Below are 21,670 nucleotides of genomic sequence, written 5' to 3' on the forward strand. Positions count from 1 at the left end.
TGATACTGTCTTACTCTTTCACCTCATTTTTAACTCTCTTTTTAGCGTGTCAAAGAAGGTAAACTATGTCATATATGAACTAAAACAGAGAAGGATTTAAGATTACTATTTTTGAAAATCCTATTTAAAATGTCACAGTTCTTCCAGTTAGGTTCATAATAGCAGTTGCCGTTCATTTACTTGACAACTGAGGATGTAAGAGACATCGCACACACTAGCAGATTCAGTTCCAGCTCTGATTCTCAGAGGCTTGGAAACTGGGATTTGAAATCAAACACTTGCATTTGAATTCTTGAGAAAACTCTTAAATGTTGTTTTCATCTCATTAAAAGTCTAATCAGCTCGTGTTTACATTTGCACTATGGCTGAGATGGCTTCCTTAATTTGTCCATAGTGCAAAATGAAATTTTAAAAAGGCTAGCATAAGAAATAGATTTTCTCACTTTGCAGTGTTGACTTGGCATTTAAGATGGAAAGAACGTGCATCTCAAAAGACCTTTGAAAAAATATTACTTACATTCATTTTCAATCACTGTCATTATGTGCACCAATTCTGAAAATCAAGTGTATTTTCTTTGGCCTAATTAATAATATTTTTATCTAAACATTGGGAAACCATGTTGTTACAGAAATGTTATTTATGGCAGAACTGTAGGTTTTCACTGTTTATGGAGCTTCTTCAATTCTAAGCAAACCTGATATTTTATAAACAAAAAGTATTTTTATCTCCTGTTATGTATTTTAATTACTCTGTTGGTGAATCTTGGGTTTAATCAGTTTGTTTTAAGTAAGAGAAGGAATGTGTAGAGTTTACCAAAAGAAATATATACTTTGACCGTTGCTTGTAAGTGATCTTGGGTAATCTGAGTAAACTGTTTATATAACATCAATTATTTATCCTGCTGCTAGGAACCTATGTGATGACTGTTACTGCCATCGATGCTGATGATCCCAATGCACAGAATGGGATGCTGAGATACAGAATCTTGTCACAGGCACCAAGCAGTCCCTCTCCCAACATGTTTACAATCAACAATGAGACTGGTGACATTATTACCGTAGCAGCTGGACTTGACAGAGAGGTATGGCAGATCTTAGTTCTGTTGACTGGTTGTGATGAGTGTTGCGAAAAAGCACAATTTTTGTGAGTAATTGCAAGTATTTCATCCCTTTCCCACTCTTTTTTCCTTTCATCACCCTGTTGACACTGGTCATTTTTCTAGGCCCAGAGTATACAAAGCTAAAAAAAAAGAGAAAATGATTACATGGATGAAAATTAACCTCAGACAATTTCTATGTGCTTTTAAGGAATGGGTGCACTCTAAATCAGGGTGATGCAGACAAGGCTTCAGGTGCTCAGCCTGGGTGCTGAAATGGAAGGCTTTCCTCAGCTCCAGCCCTCTCCTCTTGCTGTGTTCTGTAAGCAGAGAGTGGATGGAAAATAGGATTGGCTTTGTGTTTTATTAATCTTGGAAGCTCAGGAGAGGAACTTCTATCCTCCCTTCTCTTCTTCCTTGCTCTTCACAGAGAGGTGGTAAATGTTTTAAATCTCCTAGATGCTGTATTGCTAAATTGCAGCAATGCCGTGATCTGAACTTTGCTGATTAAAATAAACCAGGAAAAGCATGACTGATTGTAAAATTTGAATTGTACGCGTCTCTCAGAAATAAAGAAGTCTGTCGTGGAAACTGTATAGAGAAAGATAGGTCTTAAAAGTCTGATCACACGTTTGGGAACTTAAGAAAAAAATTCAACTGTCAGTAAGTAGCTACCTGCAACATCCTAAACAAATGCCATTCTGGAGGGCTCTGTGTTGAGCCCTTCACTGCAAAGCGAAGGTGCCAAGTCCTTAACTACATTTTTGAACCACTTCAAACTACACAAGAGATGACTGTTATTTAATAAAGAAACTATAAAATCCAACCAAGTTTTAATTGAGCACATCTTTGATTCTCAGTTTTGTTTTTACTAACCTCATTTTAGCGTACTGAATCTGAAATATTTTTTTTAATTGAGTGTGAATTTCAGCTTTTAGCTGTTTGCTGATACTTATTCAAAAATGGAGAACAAAAGGGTGCTCTTGATTGGCTATTAATATTTTACTGCACTTGGCAGCTTGAAAGGGGCTATCAGAAGTTTTGAAAAGCTGGACAGACAAATAGATATTGTGGTTATTTTTTTTTTTTTTTAAGTTTTATTAATATTGCTTCTGTTAAAGTTGTTGTTTTATGAGGCTGGAATTAAGGGAAGGAAAACCCTGAACTTCATAGTATTGCAGTGCTAAAAGAATGATGGGCGACTCTGCTGTAGTTTTTAAAATCCCCTGGTCATCTTTGACAGGTGAACTTTTTACCTTTTGACAGGTAAACACATAGTGATAACTCAGAATTTTATTGCTTTGTGACTAGCCTCACTGTGATTTAACTCGGAAGAAACAAGCGTTCTTTGCAGCTTAGATGCTTACATTAATATTGGAAGAAGACTTGTCATTTGCTGTCAGTTTTCCCAATGGATCACTGTACTGATACCCGAACGCGTATTTATAAACATTTATTGCACATGTTGAATATTAATGATTAATTTTAAAGCACTGAAATATTGAATTAGACTAATATGAGATAAATTGCTTTCCTTCCCAAGCTATTGCTTTGCTTCCTTCGTTTCCTGAGTTTCGTGAGAGTCAATTTAATTAAAACAACCAGGATTCTCAGAAGCCAGATCTGAATCAAGCAGGGCTTCTGACAGTGCTCTGGGGAATGCTGTGTTGTACTCGGACTTCACTGCAGAGGTGGTAACCATGAGCCTCCTCTGGGCTACCGCTCTTCTGTTTTCTCTGAGTCTTGACACCCTTTGTGAAATTCTAATTGGGCTCACTAAATACTGAGTACAGTTTTAAACCTTTTTGTGAGCAGAAGTGTTGAAGGCATTAAAAAAAAAGAAAAAAAGAATGGTCCCCCTGACAGCATTCCTAATAGAATAGTTCAGTTGAAAGGGACCTTGAAAAATCATGTAGTCCGACTGAACTCTCCAAGGCTAACCAAAAGTGGCAGCATATTAACTTTGAACAATCTGCTGGTATTTTAGGTTAAATACACACAATGCATTGTCCACATGAACGTGCACAGGAAGGGAGAATTGCTTAAGTACTCAGCTAAAGGCAGAAGGAATCTTTCACTCATGTCCCAGAAGATGCTTTTTCATGAGCTCCAGCTGTTCTCATTTCTTCCATTGTTGCTGTGGAAGAATCCACTTCAGCATTAAAACATCTGCCTTTCTGCTGCTGGAGGTACAGAAGTCAGGCAGGATAGTTAAATTTACACACAGGCATTCCTATCTCACGTGAGGTTAATTCAGTGAAGTGCTCTTTTTTATTTGACCTGTGTCGAAGTGGAAAGATTTGACCTGATGAGGTCTGTGTTCTTTCTTGAAGCTGCCAGTACGTTTTCGGATGTGTTGCTGCAAAGTTTCTGTGCTGGCTGCTGACACGTGCTGAAAGGCTTACTCCTGGCTGCTTCTCAACTCTCAGTAAAACGAGAAGAGCAACCTCCCCTATTTATCCCCTGCTTGTAAAAGTTGTGCGCATGCTGATTTTCCTGAAGTTTCATTCCCCAGCACTTGATCTCACGTATCTGAATGCTGGAAAAGGGTAGGAGGAGGACAGACAGGAAAAGAACTCGCATAACTGCTCACTTTGGGGGCATTTTGAGGAGAATTTCCCATGTGCTTCTTCTGTTGGAATTAAATAAAAAGATTGTGTGAAAGTTGAGTCTCCATGTAATAATAATGGAGTTTCCTTAATGAAATTTGCTGCTTGGGATCAATGTGCTAAGACCCAGATGAATCAGAAGCACCTGCTGTTTCAATAACTCAGAATCATCTGACTGCAAGATTTACTTCAATGCTGCTGTAGATTTTATTGCTTCACTATAAGTAAAGTATATTTTTCCTGGATAAAAGCACTAAAAGTATTTCTTTTATTCCCTTCTGACTGTTTCTTATGTTGGTGTCGTGAATGAAACCTTTAGGATGTTTTTTTAAGACTTATGAAGGTCACATTGCAAGTATATTTTCCAAAGCAGGATGTGTATACATATGTGTGTGTTATTGAATGTATATATTACATCCCTCTGTAAATAAGGTTAGTATTGTTTTTGTTTAAAAAAGACCCACAGGATGCTTATGCAATAATATACAGTGTCTTGTAGGAGTTCCTTTGTGAAAGAGGACATGAACATAAATTATCTTCAATGTCAGATAAAGATTATTAAGTTTGTTTTAAAACTTTATATTCTATAGCTTGTATTTGCAGAATAGAAGTGTGCATGTCCATTGCATCTTTGACAGCAGTGTGTTGCCAAAAAAAAGTCAGATATCATCAGTGTCATTGTCCTTACTCATTTTTGTGTCAATAATTCTATTTCCTAAGCTATTTACATGAGAAATAATTTGTTATAAAGCTCAGTTTTTATGTAGTGGGAGAAATTATGTTACCAAGCGGAAAATCTATGCTTTTTTAAAATATTTTTATTTTGCTAGAAAGATTTAGGCTGTGTTGGCAAACTATTCATGAAATTGATGTTTCAAAGTAACTGCAACTTATGTTCAAGTTTTCTTTGTGAAAGAACTGAATTTATGATGATAGCACCTAGCTCGCTCTCTCTGAACTAAATTTGAAACTGAAAAGCGATAAAGTATACACAGCATTTTCATTTCATGGTAGAAACTATGGATGAGTTAAAAGCAACTTCCAAGCAGTGTTGTGTCAGAGTTTCTAATTTTATTTCTTTATTCTTATTTTTAACTACAACCGTGTCAACTGTGTGTTACAAAGCCAACCAGTCAGAGGCCAGCTCCCAGCAGGGCATTTCTTTTACAGAGAAAAGAGGCTGTGCTTGGGAACACTGGCCTCCCTCCAGGCCTGCCGGGGAGCATGGCTCCCTGGCTCACAGAGCCCAAGTAACACCACACAAGGGAGGAGGCAGCAGCCATCTTCTCTTGAATGTTTAACATTTATGGAAGTAGTCCGCTGGGTAGCTCCCTCCCCCTTCTTCCTGCTGCCCCTGCTGGTCTTGTCTCGGTTAGCCCTGACGCTTTTTGTTTCCATAGCAATGGCAAGAAGTTGCAACTATCCTTGTATACTTAGGCCTGGCTAAGACAAATCCTTCGCCATTATGGTGGCTTGGCCAATGGATGTAGCTTGGCTCAGTCCTCCCAAATGCTTTTGAGGACTTAACTGTATTGTGGTGCAAACTGCTCGCTGTTGTTTCTTTTTGTTTTGTTTTGTTTTGTTTTGTTTTCTCATTAAAAAAAAAAAAAAAAAGAAAAAATTTTAAAAAAAAGTTTGTAAACCTGTGATAGTAGCATTAACTGCCTGAAGTATTTTCCATTTTGGACATAGGAAGCAGGCACTCTGTGGTGGTTATCTCAGTGTTACTTGAAAAGTCAAGTGGTGGTTCAACAGAGTTGAATGCAACCTGGTGCGTTATTTCTGTGGTACAAACTTTGCTTCTGTCATTTCAAATGATGCTAACTAGAATAAACAGTACGATGAGCTCAGTGCTTAGCGACGTGTAATTTTGAAAAACACCTGCTGTCCTACAGTAATGTTAGTTTTGTCTAAAACTTATGTTGATGTCATTTTGTGTTTTAGAAAGTACAACAATATACATTAATAATTCAAGCTACGGACATGGAAGGAAACCCAACATATGGTCTTTCAAACACAGCAACTGCTGTCATCACTGTGACAGATGTCAATGACAATCCTCCAGAGTTCACTGCTATGACTGTAAGTACAGGGTAGGACTAATGGAAGGATATGCATATTTATAACTGTTCCCCATTTTTCTCATCATGCTCACAGATGGTAAATGTTTATTACTTATTAAATAGCTTATCGGCAGGTAGGACTTAAATACATGCAGAATATAATATATACCTTAGGTATGGTATTCTCCTTAGACCCAAAGCAAAAGTTGATTAGGGAATCAAACCATCCGTTTTCTGGTTGGCCTCGGGTGAGTGTTGTTAGATAAGTTATCAGGGCTCCAGTGATGTGAGAGATGCTCCAACACCAGGCAAAGTGGATGCCAGCCTGTGGAGTACAGTACAACTCTTGCGTGCTTTTGCCAGTATGGTGAAAATCTTTGTTGTTGTTTTTTTTTTTGCAGTTCTACGGTGAAGTACCAGAAAACAGAGTAGATGTTATAGTAGCTAACCTAACAGTAACAGATAAAGATCAGCCACACACGCCTGCGTGGAATGCGAGGTACCAAATGACGGGGGGAGACCCGACAGGCCAATTTACTATCCTGACCGATCCAAATAGCAATGATGGGTTGGTAACTGTTGTCAAGGTAAGAGATGCCTGCAATTCAGTGAATTAAAGAGAGATGGAATAAGTGGGAGAACACTGAGAATAAATGTGAACTCCTGAGGCCAGCACAAGTCTTGAAAGTAAAATGAATGTGCACTGTCTGTCTTTTGGAAGTAAGCTATTCATCTTCTGGAATGTTTCTTGCTTATGCTCTAAGTGGTATTCTAAGTGATCAATTTTAAAAAGCAGGTAAGATAGTTGAAAATGACAGATTTTGAAGCTTTATTTACTAAAACATAGGAATTAGTCTGGGAAAAAGTGTTAGCTTAGCATTCGTTGCTAGTCTCATTGAACAGCTTCCTACCTCCTGGCATCCATTAGTAGTAATGCTTGTTGTCTGCTGGTATTATGTCAACATGTTCCCGTTAAGGAACAGGTACAATTTAAACAGTCAAGTCACAATCAGAGAGGAAAAAGTGATGGGTGGGAGGCTACTTCTGCAAGAGACTTTTAAAGACTGGCTATTTTTAAAACCTCATTTAAAGACCTTTTATGGAATAACCTGTCTATCTTCATTCTGTAGCCAACACTGCTCTGTGTTGAGGGTTGACTTACTTAAAGTGATAATAACAGTGTGATTCTATAATTAAGCCTGACAAGCAGTAGCCACTTTTCCTCATGACTCTCTGATAAGTGTAACATCTCTGAGCTGGCCTGTTCTGCTTTTGGCCCATCCACTTATAAAATCAAGTGTAAGATGCCAGTGTTCCCATTTGGAAATTAAAACATTCATTTTCTTTTCTAATTTCTTTTCCTTTTTTAATCATCTCAGTATCTAGGTGAGAAAAAGATACCACTGTAGCTGTACAAAACTTCACACTAGGGTGGTATTTTTTGTGTGTTTTTTTTTTTTTCTTCAACACTCTCTCTGTTCTATAACTGTACTTTCCCAGAGGTACCAATTGTTATATTACAGTCTTCAAGGAAGAATTATATGTCTGTGCTTTGTAATTAGACACATGCGTATCTTTCTCAGAGCTAGGAATAGCATAAAACTAGAAACCTCTGGAAAAGTGAATCTGAAAAATTACTTAGATTAAACTAAAGTGACAAAAGAGAAGCAACCCTGAGCATCCAAGTCTATAATATGTTTGACATAGCTTTGCTCACTGAGAGTTTGTTAAAAATAAATTTCTATCCCCTCTATTGCTGGTGTCTCAGTGCTTTGCCACGTCTGACCTGGTTTAACAACAAAATAGCAGCATGGGGGAGCTTCATTTGGAAAAAGAACTTGTTCTTACAATTGAAAGGGAATGATGGGTCTGTTCACAAGGGGGTCAGATGTATCATCTGAAATCAGAAGCTCTCAAACAGCATAGAAAAGTCGGCTTAAAGTGGTGAATTGCAGTTCTGCAGTCTGACCAGCAGCGCTTCTAGAACCTCCCGGACACGGGGCTGTTTGCCGTGCATTGAATTGATCTGTCAACTTGTAATGAAGATTGGGTTGTCTGTTGAGTGACTTCATGCTGTCAGGAGCCAGTTTCCTTAGAAAGTCTATAGTTAGTGCAGGCAAGTCAGTGCATAGCACTAGTGAAAATCAAGTGAATCTAGTGAAAAGCCATGTGCAGCACAACAAAGGAACTCTAGCTTTAGACTGTCTCCACTCCTCCTTAAACTGAACTCCTGGCTCAGTGAGGAAGTCCTCATACTGTAGGGGACCTGAACTCTGAAAATGGGAGCAGTAGGGATACCAGCAGTGGGGTTAGCGGAGATTGCAGAGTCTTTCTAGTAAAATACAAGGACATAGGAATCCATGATCTAGGGGGCTAGGTATGGTTGTGATATTGTTTATAGGACACCTGCCCTTCTGTGTTACGGTAGTGAAAGTCTCCACTGGAAAGCTCCTCTCAGGGCTCATCAGCTTAAATGAGTGCCACAAAGCTGGGACTCCTTGTGTCATCTTCTGATGAAACTACTGTTAAGTAATGGCAATACTCAAACAAGTTAAATACGAGAAATGCTAAATTTTCAAGCTGTTTTAACCTTACAAGTGCTACTGCTGATGAGCAAAAGCCTAACCCAGCTATGTGTTGAGGTATTACGTTGTTTATATTCCTTCTCAGCTTTTTCCTCCTTTTTTAGAAAACCAGTATAAGTATTGCTTTGAAAATGTGCTTTAAAGTAAAAATGTTTTTCATGTCAAACACTGTTATGAGTAAATGTTAACATTTCCCACTCTTTTCCCAGCCCATTGACTTTGAGACCAACAGGATGTTTGTACTTACTGTAGCTGCGGAAAATCAAGTGCCTTTGGCTAAGGGGATTCAGCATCCTCCTCAGTCAACAGCAACCGTGTCCATTACAGTCATTGATGTGAATGAGAGTCCATATTTTGTTCCAAACCCCAAGCTTGTACGTCAAGAAGAAGGGCTTCTTGCTGGTAGCATGTTGACGACTTTCACTGCTCGGGACCCAGATCGTTACATGCAGCAAACCTCTCTAAGGTATATATAATCATTTTACAGTTACTTAACAATTACAATGAAGTGTCTATTTTTTAGAGCACGTGAGGAGCTTAGAGACTGTGAAGTAATTCTATTTACTGCAACATGTAGCTATAGCAGTACCTTCTGTAGCTCTTTAGCAGCACTGTCTACATGGATTTTTGGCTGTGGAGAAAAAATAACCTGACTAGTGTTCATAGATCTGTAAATAGGATCAAATTCTAATGCTACCTTTATCAAGATAGAGTGAAGGTATGCACCTGTGTTAAAGTATATTCGGCATCCCAGTGAGTTCAGACAGAACAGTCACATGCTTGTATGAACTAAGGCTTTTGCAATTTAAATTAACTAGCAGTTTTGATGCTGTGTCAAAACCACATTAAATTGTGAACCAAATCTTAAGGAGTTTTAGTCTTATTTGTTCACCAACAATTTGCAGTACTGTTGTCGCCTATCTGTAAATTCTTATGCTGATAGCTATGACTGTAATTTGTTCACAATTCATTTGAAGTCTAAAAGATGATCTAATTTAGAAAAGTGGGAAGTATAAGGTAAAATCATGGAAATTTTAAGCATACTTACACACGTCTCATTCAGAAAGTCATCAGTGCCTACAGAACTAAGGCTGAATGATTAGCCTTGGGTCACATTCCGAGTTTATCCAACAGCTTTTTTAGCTTATATAGAGGAATATAAGGAATAATAGAGCGCTCTCTCCAAGAGAGCTTCCAAGATTTTTACAATTTTATTTTTGCTTAATGTTGGTTAGCAGTAACTGGTAGGATGCTTTTTTCTGGACATAAGCATTGTAGACATGATCATATGACTCTCAGGATATATATATATTTAACAGGCTAAGATAGCTTTCACTTGATCAATGTCAAAGATAGACTTGAAAGATTTGATAGATTGAAGGATGGTTTTGAAAGATGGTATTTTTTTTAAGTGAACATGAGAAACATTCATTAAAAACAGTGCCTCTTCAGAAAATTAAGTTTGAGTGATACTGAAAGCATGAGAATAATTTATTGCTGTTAACAGTTCTTAGTACATTGTTACTTCTCCCCCTCTTTTCTACTTTCAAAACTGTGATAACATAAAAGTTAGTATCATTAATGCTGTAGGTGTAGAACAAGCAAAAGGGATCCTTAGTGAAGTATTTTGAGTCTGAAGGTAGATAATATGTAGTTTATGGTATTTGTATGGTTTAGCATTGTGGTAACTGGCATGGCTGGGAACTTTAGAGCAGTCCTGTGTTGAGATTCTTCAATATGCCTTCATGAATTTTAATGACAAAGCTCAACAAATGGAAATTTAGTAAAATGTTGGCTCCGAATTACTAAAAATGTGTTCAGAATACAAATTCAAGTATCTATGTTACTTTTATGGTGAGTATTTATGTTGGCAAATAACACATCTTGTGTTAAAATACACAGGTACTCAAAACTTTCAGATCCTGCAAATTGGCTAAAAATTGACCCTGTTAATGGACAAATAACAACCACAGCTGTTTTGGACAGAGAATCGATATATGTGCAAAACAATATGTATAATGCAACTTTTCTTGCCTCTGATAATGGTATGTACCAACATTGTATATTTTTTCAAAAAGCTTTCTTCTATGTAATTCTATTTTACTGGGGCAGAAAACAAGATATTCTTAGAATATATCCAGTAAGAAGTGCCTGTATTAGTATCAGGCTTCATATAGTTTCCAGCTACTTGTGACTGAAAAAGTATGCACAAGGCTACACAAGGCTGAGTTGGATTCACAGCAGGAGTAGCTGATGACTTTGTAGGGAGTAGCTGGTTGAAGGGGATCATGGATTGTATTTTTCCATGTTCCAACTGCAGTAGTGTAGTGGGAAAAGTGTTTTTTGTCTTTGGCAGTTCGTTAATGAAGATCTCTGCTCAGAAATCAGCCCTGTGAGAGTGGCTAGGATGTTGTGCTGTTTATAGTCAGTATTGGAAAGATGGACAGGTGTAGTTAGTACTATTCTTACATTAGAGGGGAAAGCTGAGGCTGTTTACTTTGGAGAGAAGACAAATGGTAAAATTATGCGAACTGGTACAGTATAACAGAGCTAGGTCAGCTATGGAATTGGAAGTAGGTTTTATTGGGTACAGCAGGAGGAACTATTGCTAATTATACTGAGAAATTCAGTGCTACATGTTCTCATAAATGTGTGACTTTAGCAAGGTTTAAGAAAGCATCACACATTCAATATAGATAACAAAAATCTCTGGAAGTATGAATCCACATGCTGAAAGTAAGTATTAGAAAGAATTTAAATATCACGCATTGGATGAAGGATGATAGTAACTCTTCCAAGTTCATAAAGAAAGTTGTCCTTGAGAGCAGCTCAGCAGAGAAAGACCTAGGGGTCCTGATAGATGAGAAACTTAACATGAGCCAGCAGTGTGCTCTGGCAGCCCAGAAGGCAAATGGGATCCTGGGCTCCATCAGGAGAGGGGTGGTCAGCAGGGATAGGGAGGTGATTGTCCCTCTCTACTCTGCTCTTGTGAGGCCCCATCTGGAGTACTGTGTCCAGGTGTGGAGCCCTCAGTACAAAAAAGATATGGAGATTTAGGAAAGGGTCCAGAGGAGGGCCACGGAGATGATCAGGGGGCTGGAGCACCTCCCCTATGAGGACAGGCTGAGGGAGGGAGTTGGGTTTGTTCAGCCTGGAGAAGAGAAGGTTGCGGGGTGACCTCATTGCAGCCTTTCAATACCTGAAGGGTACTTACTCCCAGGAGGGGAGTAAACTCTTCGAAAGGGCTGATAATAGCAGGACTAGGGGAAATGGTTTTAAGTTAAAAGAGGGAAGATTTAGGTTTGATGTTAGGGGGAAGTTCTTTACTAGGAGAGTGGTTAGGTCCTGGAACAGGCTGCCCAGGGAGGTTGTGGATGCCCTGTCCTTGGAGGTGTTCAAGACCAGGTTGGACAGGGCTCTGGGCAACCTGATCTAGTAAAGGCGTATGTTTGGTGGCCCTGCTAGGCAGGGGGGTTGGAACTACATGATCCTTGAGGTCCCTTCCAACCCGGGTCATTCTGTGATTCTGTGAAATTCTCCATCAAATTCTGCACATTTTTCTCTAAAGTGTTTGACGTGGACTTCTCTGAAAAAGGAATATAACTATTCGTATAAATAAAGTGATGGAGTCTCCCTCACCTATGAATCGGCAATTGTGTTGAATTTTGCTGGGTAGGACAGTTATTCAAAAGGCAGACTACCTGATTATTTGTGTGTATGCAGGATCACTGACTGCGTTAGGCTAGCTTGATGTTTTGATACCAAAGCATGTAAATGGTAATTGGAAAGCATTGTTACAATTTCATTTTAAGTAATTTTACAACTGTAAACAGGCTCAATACCTGGTTCTTTTCCTTCTTTCTCCAAGGAATTCCTCCAATGAGTGGAACTGGCACACTTCAGATATACTTGCTGGACATCAATGATAATGCTCCCCAAGTGAACCCAAAAGAAGCCACCACTTGTGAAACACTGCAGCCTAATGCCATTAATATCACTGCTGTAGACCCTGACATCGATCCAAATGCGGGCCCATTTGCCTTTGAGCTGCCTGATTCACCTCCTAGTATTAAGAGGAATTGGACCATTGTTCGAATTAGTGGTAATTAACATTACAGAAATTTGAATTGTGCTAAAGGAATATTGCATATTCTTTTCTGTCTTCTGCTATGGTTTTATCTCATAATACGTACTGATCTGGTTAACATGAATAGGAAATAACCTTGGCACAAGTTCCCCAGAGAAAAATACATTTTAAGGAAGTTTACAGTAAGGAAGTCTGTTGTTCTGAATGCCACGCACTTAGTGGGTCTAATACCCAATTATACAATATGCAGAGCCATTTTGGCCATTTGTTTTTTAAAACAACATGAGCAATACGCTGCCTTGTAACAAGTGCCTTGTTTCCACCCACAGGTGATCATGCCCAGCTCTCTTTAAGGATCAGGTTCCTGGAGGCTGGTATCTATGATGTGCCCATAGTAATTACAGATTCTGGAAATCCACATGCATCTAGCACTTCTGTGCTGAAAGTGAAAGTCTGCCAATGTGACATAAATGGGGACTGTACTGATGTTGACCGGATTGTTGGTGCAGGACTGGGCACTGGTGCCATCATTGCAATTCTGCTTTGTATCATCATCTTGCTCAGTAAGTAGATGGATCTCTCAATCCTGACTCTTCTACTTTTGTATTATAACTGCCATTTTATGTTTCAATCTCATGTAACTTGACAAAGACCAGGGGAGGGTTAGAGACTCAAAAATAAAAACTGTTGTTTGAAGAATTACGAAAACTTTCAGATGGATTAGGAGTTTTTGAGAAAGATCATAATTAGCACTTGCATGGATACTTGGCAGTCAAGTTCACAGTCCCCACACTGAGCTTAAGAGGGAAGTTGTCCATCTGTGCCCAAGGGCATATGTTATGTTACATCAGTGAGTGACCAAGATGAAGATGAGATTAGCCCTTAGACATCTAGTCTGTGGTCCTATTAGTACTGTGTAATTTGGCACCACCCACAGTAGGTTACACAGCCTCTGAGGAATGCTCTGGTGTTATTGCTATTGTGTGTCAGATTAATGTAAGTAGGCTATTTTATGATTTTGGAAAGTAATGTATCACTGCACTTCATATAAGGCCTGACAAGCTGGCAGCCATGCAGGAAAAAGAGATGTGTGTATTTGTTCAAGTACTACATAAAGCTGTGCTAGTATTTTATTTTTGTGTTGAGTGCATTCAATAAGGGAAATGACTAAACGTCATGACTAAGTATCTGTCCAGTGTAGTAAATTAGATGCCAGCTCTCCTACACACTATGGTTAACTGATTTCTGATTGTGGTAGAACAGGAGAAAAAGATTGACCTGTTTAGAGTATACTGTGCACTAGTCCAGAACATAGAAAATGATGGAAAGGAATCGTGGGGATGGAGTGTGTGAGGGAGAGTCTCTGAGCCAGGCAAAGCCAATGGCAGAACACAAGCACAGCACAATGATTTTCTTGGTACAAAGCACCCTTAAAATGCCAGATATTGGTTTGACAGACACTTAATAAAACTACTACATCTTATAAAGTATTCTTTGCATTTTTTTAAGGTATTCTTTATATTTTTACATTTGAGACACAACTGCCTTCACAACTACCTTCATGGAAAGAAATGTCAGTGTAATTAGTATATTAGAATGTAAACTAAAAGAGTTTATTTTGCAGATACAGATTTGTGACTTAGGGAAGTAATGTGTGATTGATTTCCAAATCAAGTTGCTTACAGTATCCTAAATTTAAACTTCTTCATCTTAAGCTTCATTCTTTTAAATTTGAACATAGAAAACCATCCTGGATTACTGAAATGTCTCATCCAGAACAAAAGATAACAGTAGTAGTGTGCTTTGAATTTGCACAATTTTCCACGCTTTAGAATCAAGATGTGTGTTTGTCTTCTCTTTTTGCCGTGTAGTTTTAGTTTTGATGTTTGTGGTATGGATGAAGCGCCGTGATAAGGAGCGTCAGGCCAAGCAGCTCTTAATTGATCCAGAAGATGATGTAAGGGACAACATTCTGAAATACGATGAGGAAGGTGGTGGAGAAGAAGATCAGGTGAGAAATGATGAATACTTTTTATGTATGGGCTCGTAATTCGCTCTGAACTTTATTTTGTTTCTATTGACAGATCGTAATAAGTAGCTAATTTGTGCATAACACACTGAAGATACTGAGTACTATTTTAAAAACCTGAAAAAAGAAATTGCCTTCTCAGGTTGCTTTTGCAGTTGCAGAGACAGAAAGTTTCTGCCTCTTGGCTGATATGTAAAGCCAATAGCATGCTGACTTGCACCATTAAAAAAAGTCATGATATTCCTGCCATATTCCAACCAAGGCAGTTATATTTAAATAAAAATAAAAATCGCTCTCATTGTTATCTGTAAACCTTCCACTCCTTGTCTGGGATCCTGTTGTACCATATCGCTAGTACAGAGTGGCTAATACAGGCTGTTCCAATTACAACCCTTGTTTAGTGGTAGGTGAATGCTTTTCTGGATGTACAGTAATGTGGGCTATTGACAGATTGGCCACTACTGGGATTTCAGCTTGGAAAGTATTTATGTTTCAAGTAGCTGTCAGGGCACATCTGTGTTTATTCAGATACCTTTCCAGGCAGGTGCCATATGCATTTACTCTCACATCACCTCTGGTCGAACCACTGTTGATATGTCAGAGGACTAGGAGTGATGTGTATACGCTAAGAATAGCTACTTTTTCCCTCTTTCTCTTCCCCCCCCCACCTCTCTCAAAGTTAGTGAATTTCCAAGCAGCGTGGTTTCCTTCCTTCAGAGGAGGTTTGTTAAGTGCTTTATGAGCATGACAAGCAGTAGACTAATGCACATTATTACTGGTAGAAGTGAGTGTAATAATTATGAAGGGAACGGTGCATATAATACAACCTGAGAGATTTTCCAGTAAAAAGCCTTGAAAAATCAAGTATAATTTTTCCACACAACCCCAGTCATGTTCATCTGGCACTTCAGTTATCTGAAAAGTGTCTCCCTTCTCTAGTACAGACACGTGTGGCTTCCCTCTGCTGTTACGTTGGTTTGTCTGAATTTTTTTTATCCTTAGTAACTTCCAGGCTTCCTGCATTTCCCCAGGTCCTGTTCCTACTTCCTGGGTTTTCTGCATAACTTTGTTTTTAAGCAGTTTGCAAAGGAAGCTTCAGCTTATGCACTTTTGGAAAAATCATTTATGTTAATAAATTGAAGGCAACCCTTTGAGACTACATATATTCCAGTTGATTGTACAGACTGAGTACAAAAACTGTATCCAGCTTGTGCATGTTATTGCACAGAAGATAACAAGAAAAGTCTGTCCTGTGAGGACTAATTTTCCAGTTCGTGTATCCCCAGCTCTTGTCCACCCACCATTCCCTGGAGGATCCGCTTAGCAATTTTTATGTTGTTTTGGTTTGAATTATTGATGACACAGTCCTCAGGATAGGGTCAGTAAAGTTTTCAGCGTTAATGCTGATAGCTATGAAATTGTAGGTGATACTATTAGAGTGTTGGGAAAGGTTGTGCCTGCAGATCAAAAGCCTTAAGTTTTGTAGTAGGAAAGAGTAAAATAAATCATTTGAAAAGAGCGCTGAAGTCTTTCCTCTGTCCATTGTACATGGTGCTCCTCAGCAGGGAATGTGCTATTTTTATCAGAGAGATAGTCAGGGGAGCGCAGCAGGACGTAACGTTTTGTGAACACAGTTAAAGATTAGCAGGAGGTAAACCATCCAGAAACTCAGCCTTTCACCACCTATGAATGAGTGTAGTGCAGTGAGTGAAAGGAGGAACTGTCGGTGCAGTAGTAAATTGGTAAGAAATGGGAAATGAGGATCAGTTCTTCTTACAACAAGTCGAGGAAGCACCAAGATACAGGGAAGTTCAAGGGCTTCATTAAAAAAAAAGAAAGATTTTTAGCCACAAAAACCCTGCTTTCTTTCTTAAGGTACATTTTGAGGACATTGTTGGAAATTAATTATTGTAATTCCCAGCCATGTTGTTGAGGTACACTGGTCACACTCTTGATCCCTTGAGCAGTGGACTGTAACGTCTGCAGATCTAAAATATCTTTATATACTTCAGACATACCAAATGTCACAGGAAGGATAAGTAGAAGTGCCCACAAAATGTAGCAAGCTTTTATAACCACTTCTGTAGCCAGTTTTAGTTCATAGAATCATAGAATCATAATTGTAAAGACAGGAAAAAAAGGGGAGTAGCTTCTTTCACAGCTCCAAAATTAGGAATTTGATCATGTGTCTGAACAGAGATTACAAACTTTCGTGTTGGCACCTAATTTTCTATCTACATCAGATGGTTGCAATAACTTCTGTCTTGCTTTTCATGGAAATTCATTAATTTGCTGGTTTGCTGCAGAAAGAAAGCACATTTCTGTTGTGCATAACCCGATGATTACAGTTCCTAAGTTCACACATTCTTGTTTTCTTTCTTCTTTCCCTCACTCCTCAACCTTCTGGGGAAAGAGGTAGACTACTATTTTGATTTAACATTATTATTTCTTGTAAAATGGTTTTGTGCAGATTTTGTATGAGATTTAAAAACTGTGTAAGCTAAGCTTTTGAGTGTCCCAACAAGTTCCCTACAAATAACATCTTTGCAACCCTGTACAGGCAAAGCAATGTAAAATGCTGTTTAGGCAATGCCTATCAAGTTTTGTGGTTTGTTTCCCCCTCCCCCCCCTTCCAATTTTGAAGAGTTAAAGTATCAAGGTTAAGTGTTCCCAAAAAAGCATGCAAGACTGTCCTCAAAAACTCGTTTTCAGAGTGATGCCTCATAAGGCCACTGTTCTGTTAAAATCAGGAAAAAATGTTTCATTTCAGCCTTGGATCTGCAAATGATAAAGGAAAATGTTGTGTGTCAATATTAATGTTAGTTGCTGCTTTATCCTGAACAAGATCGGCACTGATTGACCAAGCAGCCTAGGTGGAAGATGGTGCTAAAAAAAGGCTCAGGAACACAGAGCCATTGAAGCCTGGATGCCTCTCATGCAGGAAAAAAAAGGGAAATGCTCAAAGCTTCTTGCAAGTCTCAGTGAAAGCACAAAATATTTTAAGAAGTTCAAATATTTTCATATTCTTTACCTTTTAAAATTCCTTTTCCTATTAATAACAAGTGAATTATTTACGCCTTTTTAAAAATCATCTGCTCTTCTGAATGAATACTTGAAGATTTGCATAGTGTGGCCTCATCATCATCTTGTTTATGCAGATATTTAGGTGACCAGAAGACTTGGTGTTATCACATAAGTGATAAACTTAAGATTCTTTGGATTCTAAACCAAACTACTTTCAGATTTCTGGTTTGTTCCTGGAAGGTCATTTATTTATTTACAAGGTGGATTTTTTTGTTTGTTAGCTTCTTTTAAATGCTATTCGGTTAGGTTTCCAAGCTGTTACAGTAAAGCACGCTCAGCATGTTGCTTTCAGATTCTTTGTCCATGCAATCAGAGTAATGTATCCAGTAACAAATTTGATTAGTTCCAAATTCCAGCTCCTTCATCTGAGATGTAGCTGCTGTCAAACAGGAAAGTGGAATTAATGCTTGGTCTTCTTTTGTGTTTGTGTGTGTTCTCCCCCTTCCCAAACTAGAATTTGGAATTAATTGTGATGTGAAGATTGTCGTGAAAGAGCAGTTTATTGTGTCTCCTGTTAATCCACTCTGAGGCCTTCTTGACCTGCTTTGCTCACTGGCAGACTGAATGGTTGTAAAGAAAATTGAGGTTGTGGAATGATTTGTCGTCTTTCTCTAGCCTGGAATGATCTACACGCAATTGTGTGATCTTCACAGTAGAGAAAAAATGCATTTAATTCCCTAAGCCAGAAAAGCTCTATATCTGTCAGTCATAACTGATGTCAGCCTGCTCCCACTGCAGAGCGTTGTCAACACAAGAAGTGTTCTGGCCTTTTTTCACCTGAAATTCTGTTTTTTGGAAATAGAGTTTAAAACCTGGCTCTGAAAGCTCTACAGTACTTGTATTGTCCAGGCAGGAATGTTTTTTCTATTCTTTTTTCTTTTTTTTTTCTTTTTTCTCCCCACTCTTCTGGCTGCTGAAAAGAGGAGTGCTAAGAGAGAAAAGAGATGCTCCAGGTAGAAAGTCTGTTATTCTTCCCAGGATTTCATTTAATATTTTCTCGTTCTAACAGTCTGGCTACCTGTTGGAGCCACGCAGTGAGTTACTTTGGGTCACCACCATTCCACAGGAGTTAGTGGGGCTGTTGGGAAGAGGATTTTGGTTTTTATTCCCTCTGAATGTTTAACCCAGCTATTTGCAGCAGGGGCATTATGGTTTGCCATATTCTCAAATAAATCTTACCAAGTGTAAGGACAAATATTGAAGCTGGGAGCAACGGTCTTAGTTAATAATGAACTGCCGCATGATATGGAGCTTGTAGTTGTTAGCAAATGGGAGGTGTGAGAGACGAAGGACTGACATAGTCCTGGTGGCATGATGTGCACTCAGCTTGTACTGCTGTTGTCAATTCTAAATGCAAAAACCTTATGTTGGCTGAGTGTTAAAGCACTTAGCACGTCTGCCACGTAGTTTGCATGTATGGCGGATCACAACCCATAAACATCACTAATGCGCTCTACCACGTGTCTCAAGCCATTTATGTGATTTACATTGAGGCAGTGGGTGCTCAACTGGGATACTTGCTGCATACATCAGCTTGATAACCGTGATACGTATTGTTTACTATTTAATTGTTTTTTCATGAGTCTTCTAAAGTACATTACAGAAGATGCTCCTCACGTCTCCTTCCTGAATTTTAATAGTGCGTAGTTATGCAAGTGGTCTTGTTGAAGCAAATTAGACCAGCAAGTGGTATGTCTTGAAACTATTTATTTTCAGCTGTCCTGAATGTATTTTACCCTGACTATCACGCTCGAAGGCAATAGCTTCTAAAGCTATTATTTTTAAATTAGAGATTTTGCTACCATTGGAAGTATTTTTCTTACTAAGAACTCTGCTTGTTCCTTCCTAAGTCGCTGTTCCTTACAGTCTGCTCAGACGTTAGTTGATAGCTTGCTTTTTCTCCTGTTTTAGTACATGTTAATATAGAGAAATAAAATAGCAATTATTTTATGGACGATAAAAACATAATAGTCTACTTTTAGGTGTGAATGGATCTAAATTCTAAACAGGAGTTTCTCATTTGTGAAAAAGGATAGCTTTTTATTCCAGCATTTGTGTATCATTGATAAAAATGTATTGAGTAATTGTTTGTATTTTAATAGTTTGTTTCTTTTTCTTAATGCCATAACTTTCTGGATATTGGTGTCTTAAGATTACATCAGTTTTATATGCTGAATCTTATCGTAAGCTCTGTTATAAAAACAACATTTCTGAGCTACTTTATCAACAGTATAAATCCATATGATTATATTTTACCATCCTGAACGTTCAGATCATTTACTCTCACTTCTTATCCTTTATTCTGTATTGCATTTAAGACTGTAGAATATTTCATTTAAAAACTTAAACGATAATGAATAAAATAACTGCTGTTAAGGTATCCCTAGGCATCTGTAATATTATAAGCAGGAAGAAGTTATTTTCTGAATAGTGATTGCTTACTTAGACCTTGTTTTTTGAGTGAGTGACTCATGCAGTGCTCCTGTGGAGGAATTATTATCATTCTTCAGTGAATCTTTTATCTCATCATGGAAAAGTAATGTTTCCATAATTCCATTACAAAACTGTTTTGTATTATATTTTATCCTGTCTAGAACCTACGTCAGTGTTACTGTGTTTTATCTGCAGTTGGAGTTTAACTTTCACCTTTTTATTTAAAAAGATAAGTGAGCTTCGTGGTTATCTTAAAAATGATTGACTTGTAATGCTCCAGATTTATCTACAATAAAAACAAAAGGGAAAAGGAATATGGTAGAAAGTAATCAAAAATGAATCGCAAATAAAGACCAACTGTTAATGCAGACACTGTAACTAGCCTCCCACCTGCAGCCTGCATCTAGTCAGACCCACATGCTTTTCCTTTTTGGGACTCCTATCATTTCAGCAAATGAATGATTTAAAGGGTTTGGAGCATTTTGCAGAACTCGAGCAATATTTTATGTGTAAGTTGCTCAGCATTATTTATGAATGTGTGCAGTTGGTTCTGGGGTACCGTGCTTAGAGGATTGGTTTTCAGTTCCTTTTCATTGTTTGTAAAAGTCTTCTAAAATTGTGAACTTTCACCTAAGTTTTTCTTCCACTGCTCCAATTCTCTGTTGTAACAGACAGTAGTTATCTTAGCAACATGGAAGAGAAGCAGGCCGTGCATTTTATCCGTGACCATTTATGAGCATTCAAGTCACAGTTTGCTCTGCTCTCTTAACGCCAAAATAAAATTGGGTTTATACCATCCTGTGTAACGGATGTGTGAAATGCAGACTTCTGCCAGTGCTGCTTTACATGCTTTTAGACCACTGTGTCTGGTTTTGTCTGGTGAATGGCACTTACAGCTGTCATAATCAAATTAAGTGAACTAGTGACAATTAAATTGATCTCTTCCATGAGAATAGATCAAAACTTCTGTATGTATGTCTTCATGAAGGCCATATGCTTTGAAAATGAGAAACAGGTGTTGTATTTTTGTTATATGAGTCATATGTCCAGGCCTGTATACGTATGTAGCCAAAGCTTTCTTTCTGTGACAGGTTTTTAAAAAAATAAAACAAAATAAATGATTGCTTTTAAGGTCAGCCCATCTGTGCATAAAAATCTATGGGTTTATTAACTTGTGGTTTCAATCTGGTATTTGGAATTCTGCTTTGTTTCAGTATACAATCATATTGAGCAGGTCTAGTTAGTGTAACACGCTTTCAATTTAAGCTGTTGCCAACAACTTCTAAAATTCAGGTACTCCTAATCCAGGAGGAAAATTTAACTTCAAGTAGAAGCTTTTGGGAAATTCTGTCTCCTAGATAGTCTTTTTCTTTTCTCTTTTTCCTTTCTTTCTTTCTTTTTTTTTTAGCTTCCAAAGACTGGTTGCAGCCTGAAAGTGAGGTACTTCTTTAGAAACATCTCTCTCCTACTGCCGCAGTTGATGGCTGCTGTGTGAGGGATTATTACTCAAAGAGCCATTAAATGAATGGCCGCTTTGCACAAGAGGAAGTTGTTTAAGGGGAAAGCATTTTCTTTTTCTTTGTAAATCAGTGATTACTAGGGAATATAAAATGGCATTTTCTTCTGTTCTGGCCATTTCTTCTATTCAAGTTGAGATATGTGAACTATGCTTCCAACTACCAC

At 38.2% G+C, this 21,670-nt stretch overlaps 1 protein-coding gene across 2 annotated transcripts in view; it reads left to right on the forward strand.

Moving 5' to 3' along the window:
- Positions 1 to 21,670, forward strand: part of CDH2 (cadherin 2) — a 115,789-nt gene that overhangs the window by 82,316 nt on the left and 11,803 nt on the right. For both annotated transcript variants that reach the window (XM_072328217.1, XM_072328216.1), the window contains 8 exons: positions 910 to 1,082; positions 5,651 to 5,788; positions 6,171 to 6,356; positions 8,564 to 8,820; positions 10,257 to 10,399; positions 12,223 to 12,456; positions 12,771 to 13,004; positions 14,313 to 14,452. In XM_072328217.1, the coding sequence (XP_072184318.1) occupies positions 910 to 1,082; positions 5,651 to 5,788; positions 6,171 to 6,356; positions 8,564 to 8,820; positions 10,257 to 10,399; positions 12,223 to 12,456; positions 12,771 to 13,004; positions 14,313 to 14,452 (1,505 nt within the window). The remainder of the gene's footprint in view (positions 1 to 909; positions 1,083 to 5,650; positions 5,789 to 6,170; positions 6,357 to 8,563; positions 8,821 to 10,256; positions 10,400 to 12,222; positions 12,457 to 12,770; positions 13,005 to 14,312; positions 14,453 to 21,670) is intronic.

Source organism: Excalfactoria chinensis, chromosome 2, assembly GCF_039878825.1.
Source record: "Excalfactoria chinensis isolate bCotChi1 chromosome 2, bCotChi1.hap2, whole genome shotgun sequence".
Taxonomy (NCBI): domain Eukaryota; kingdom Metazoa; phylum Chordata; class Aves; order Galliformes; family Phasianidae; genus Excalfactoria; species Excalfactoria chinensis.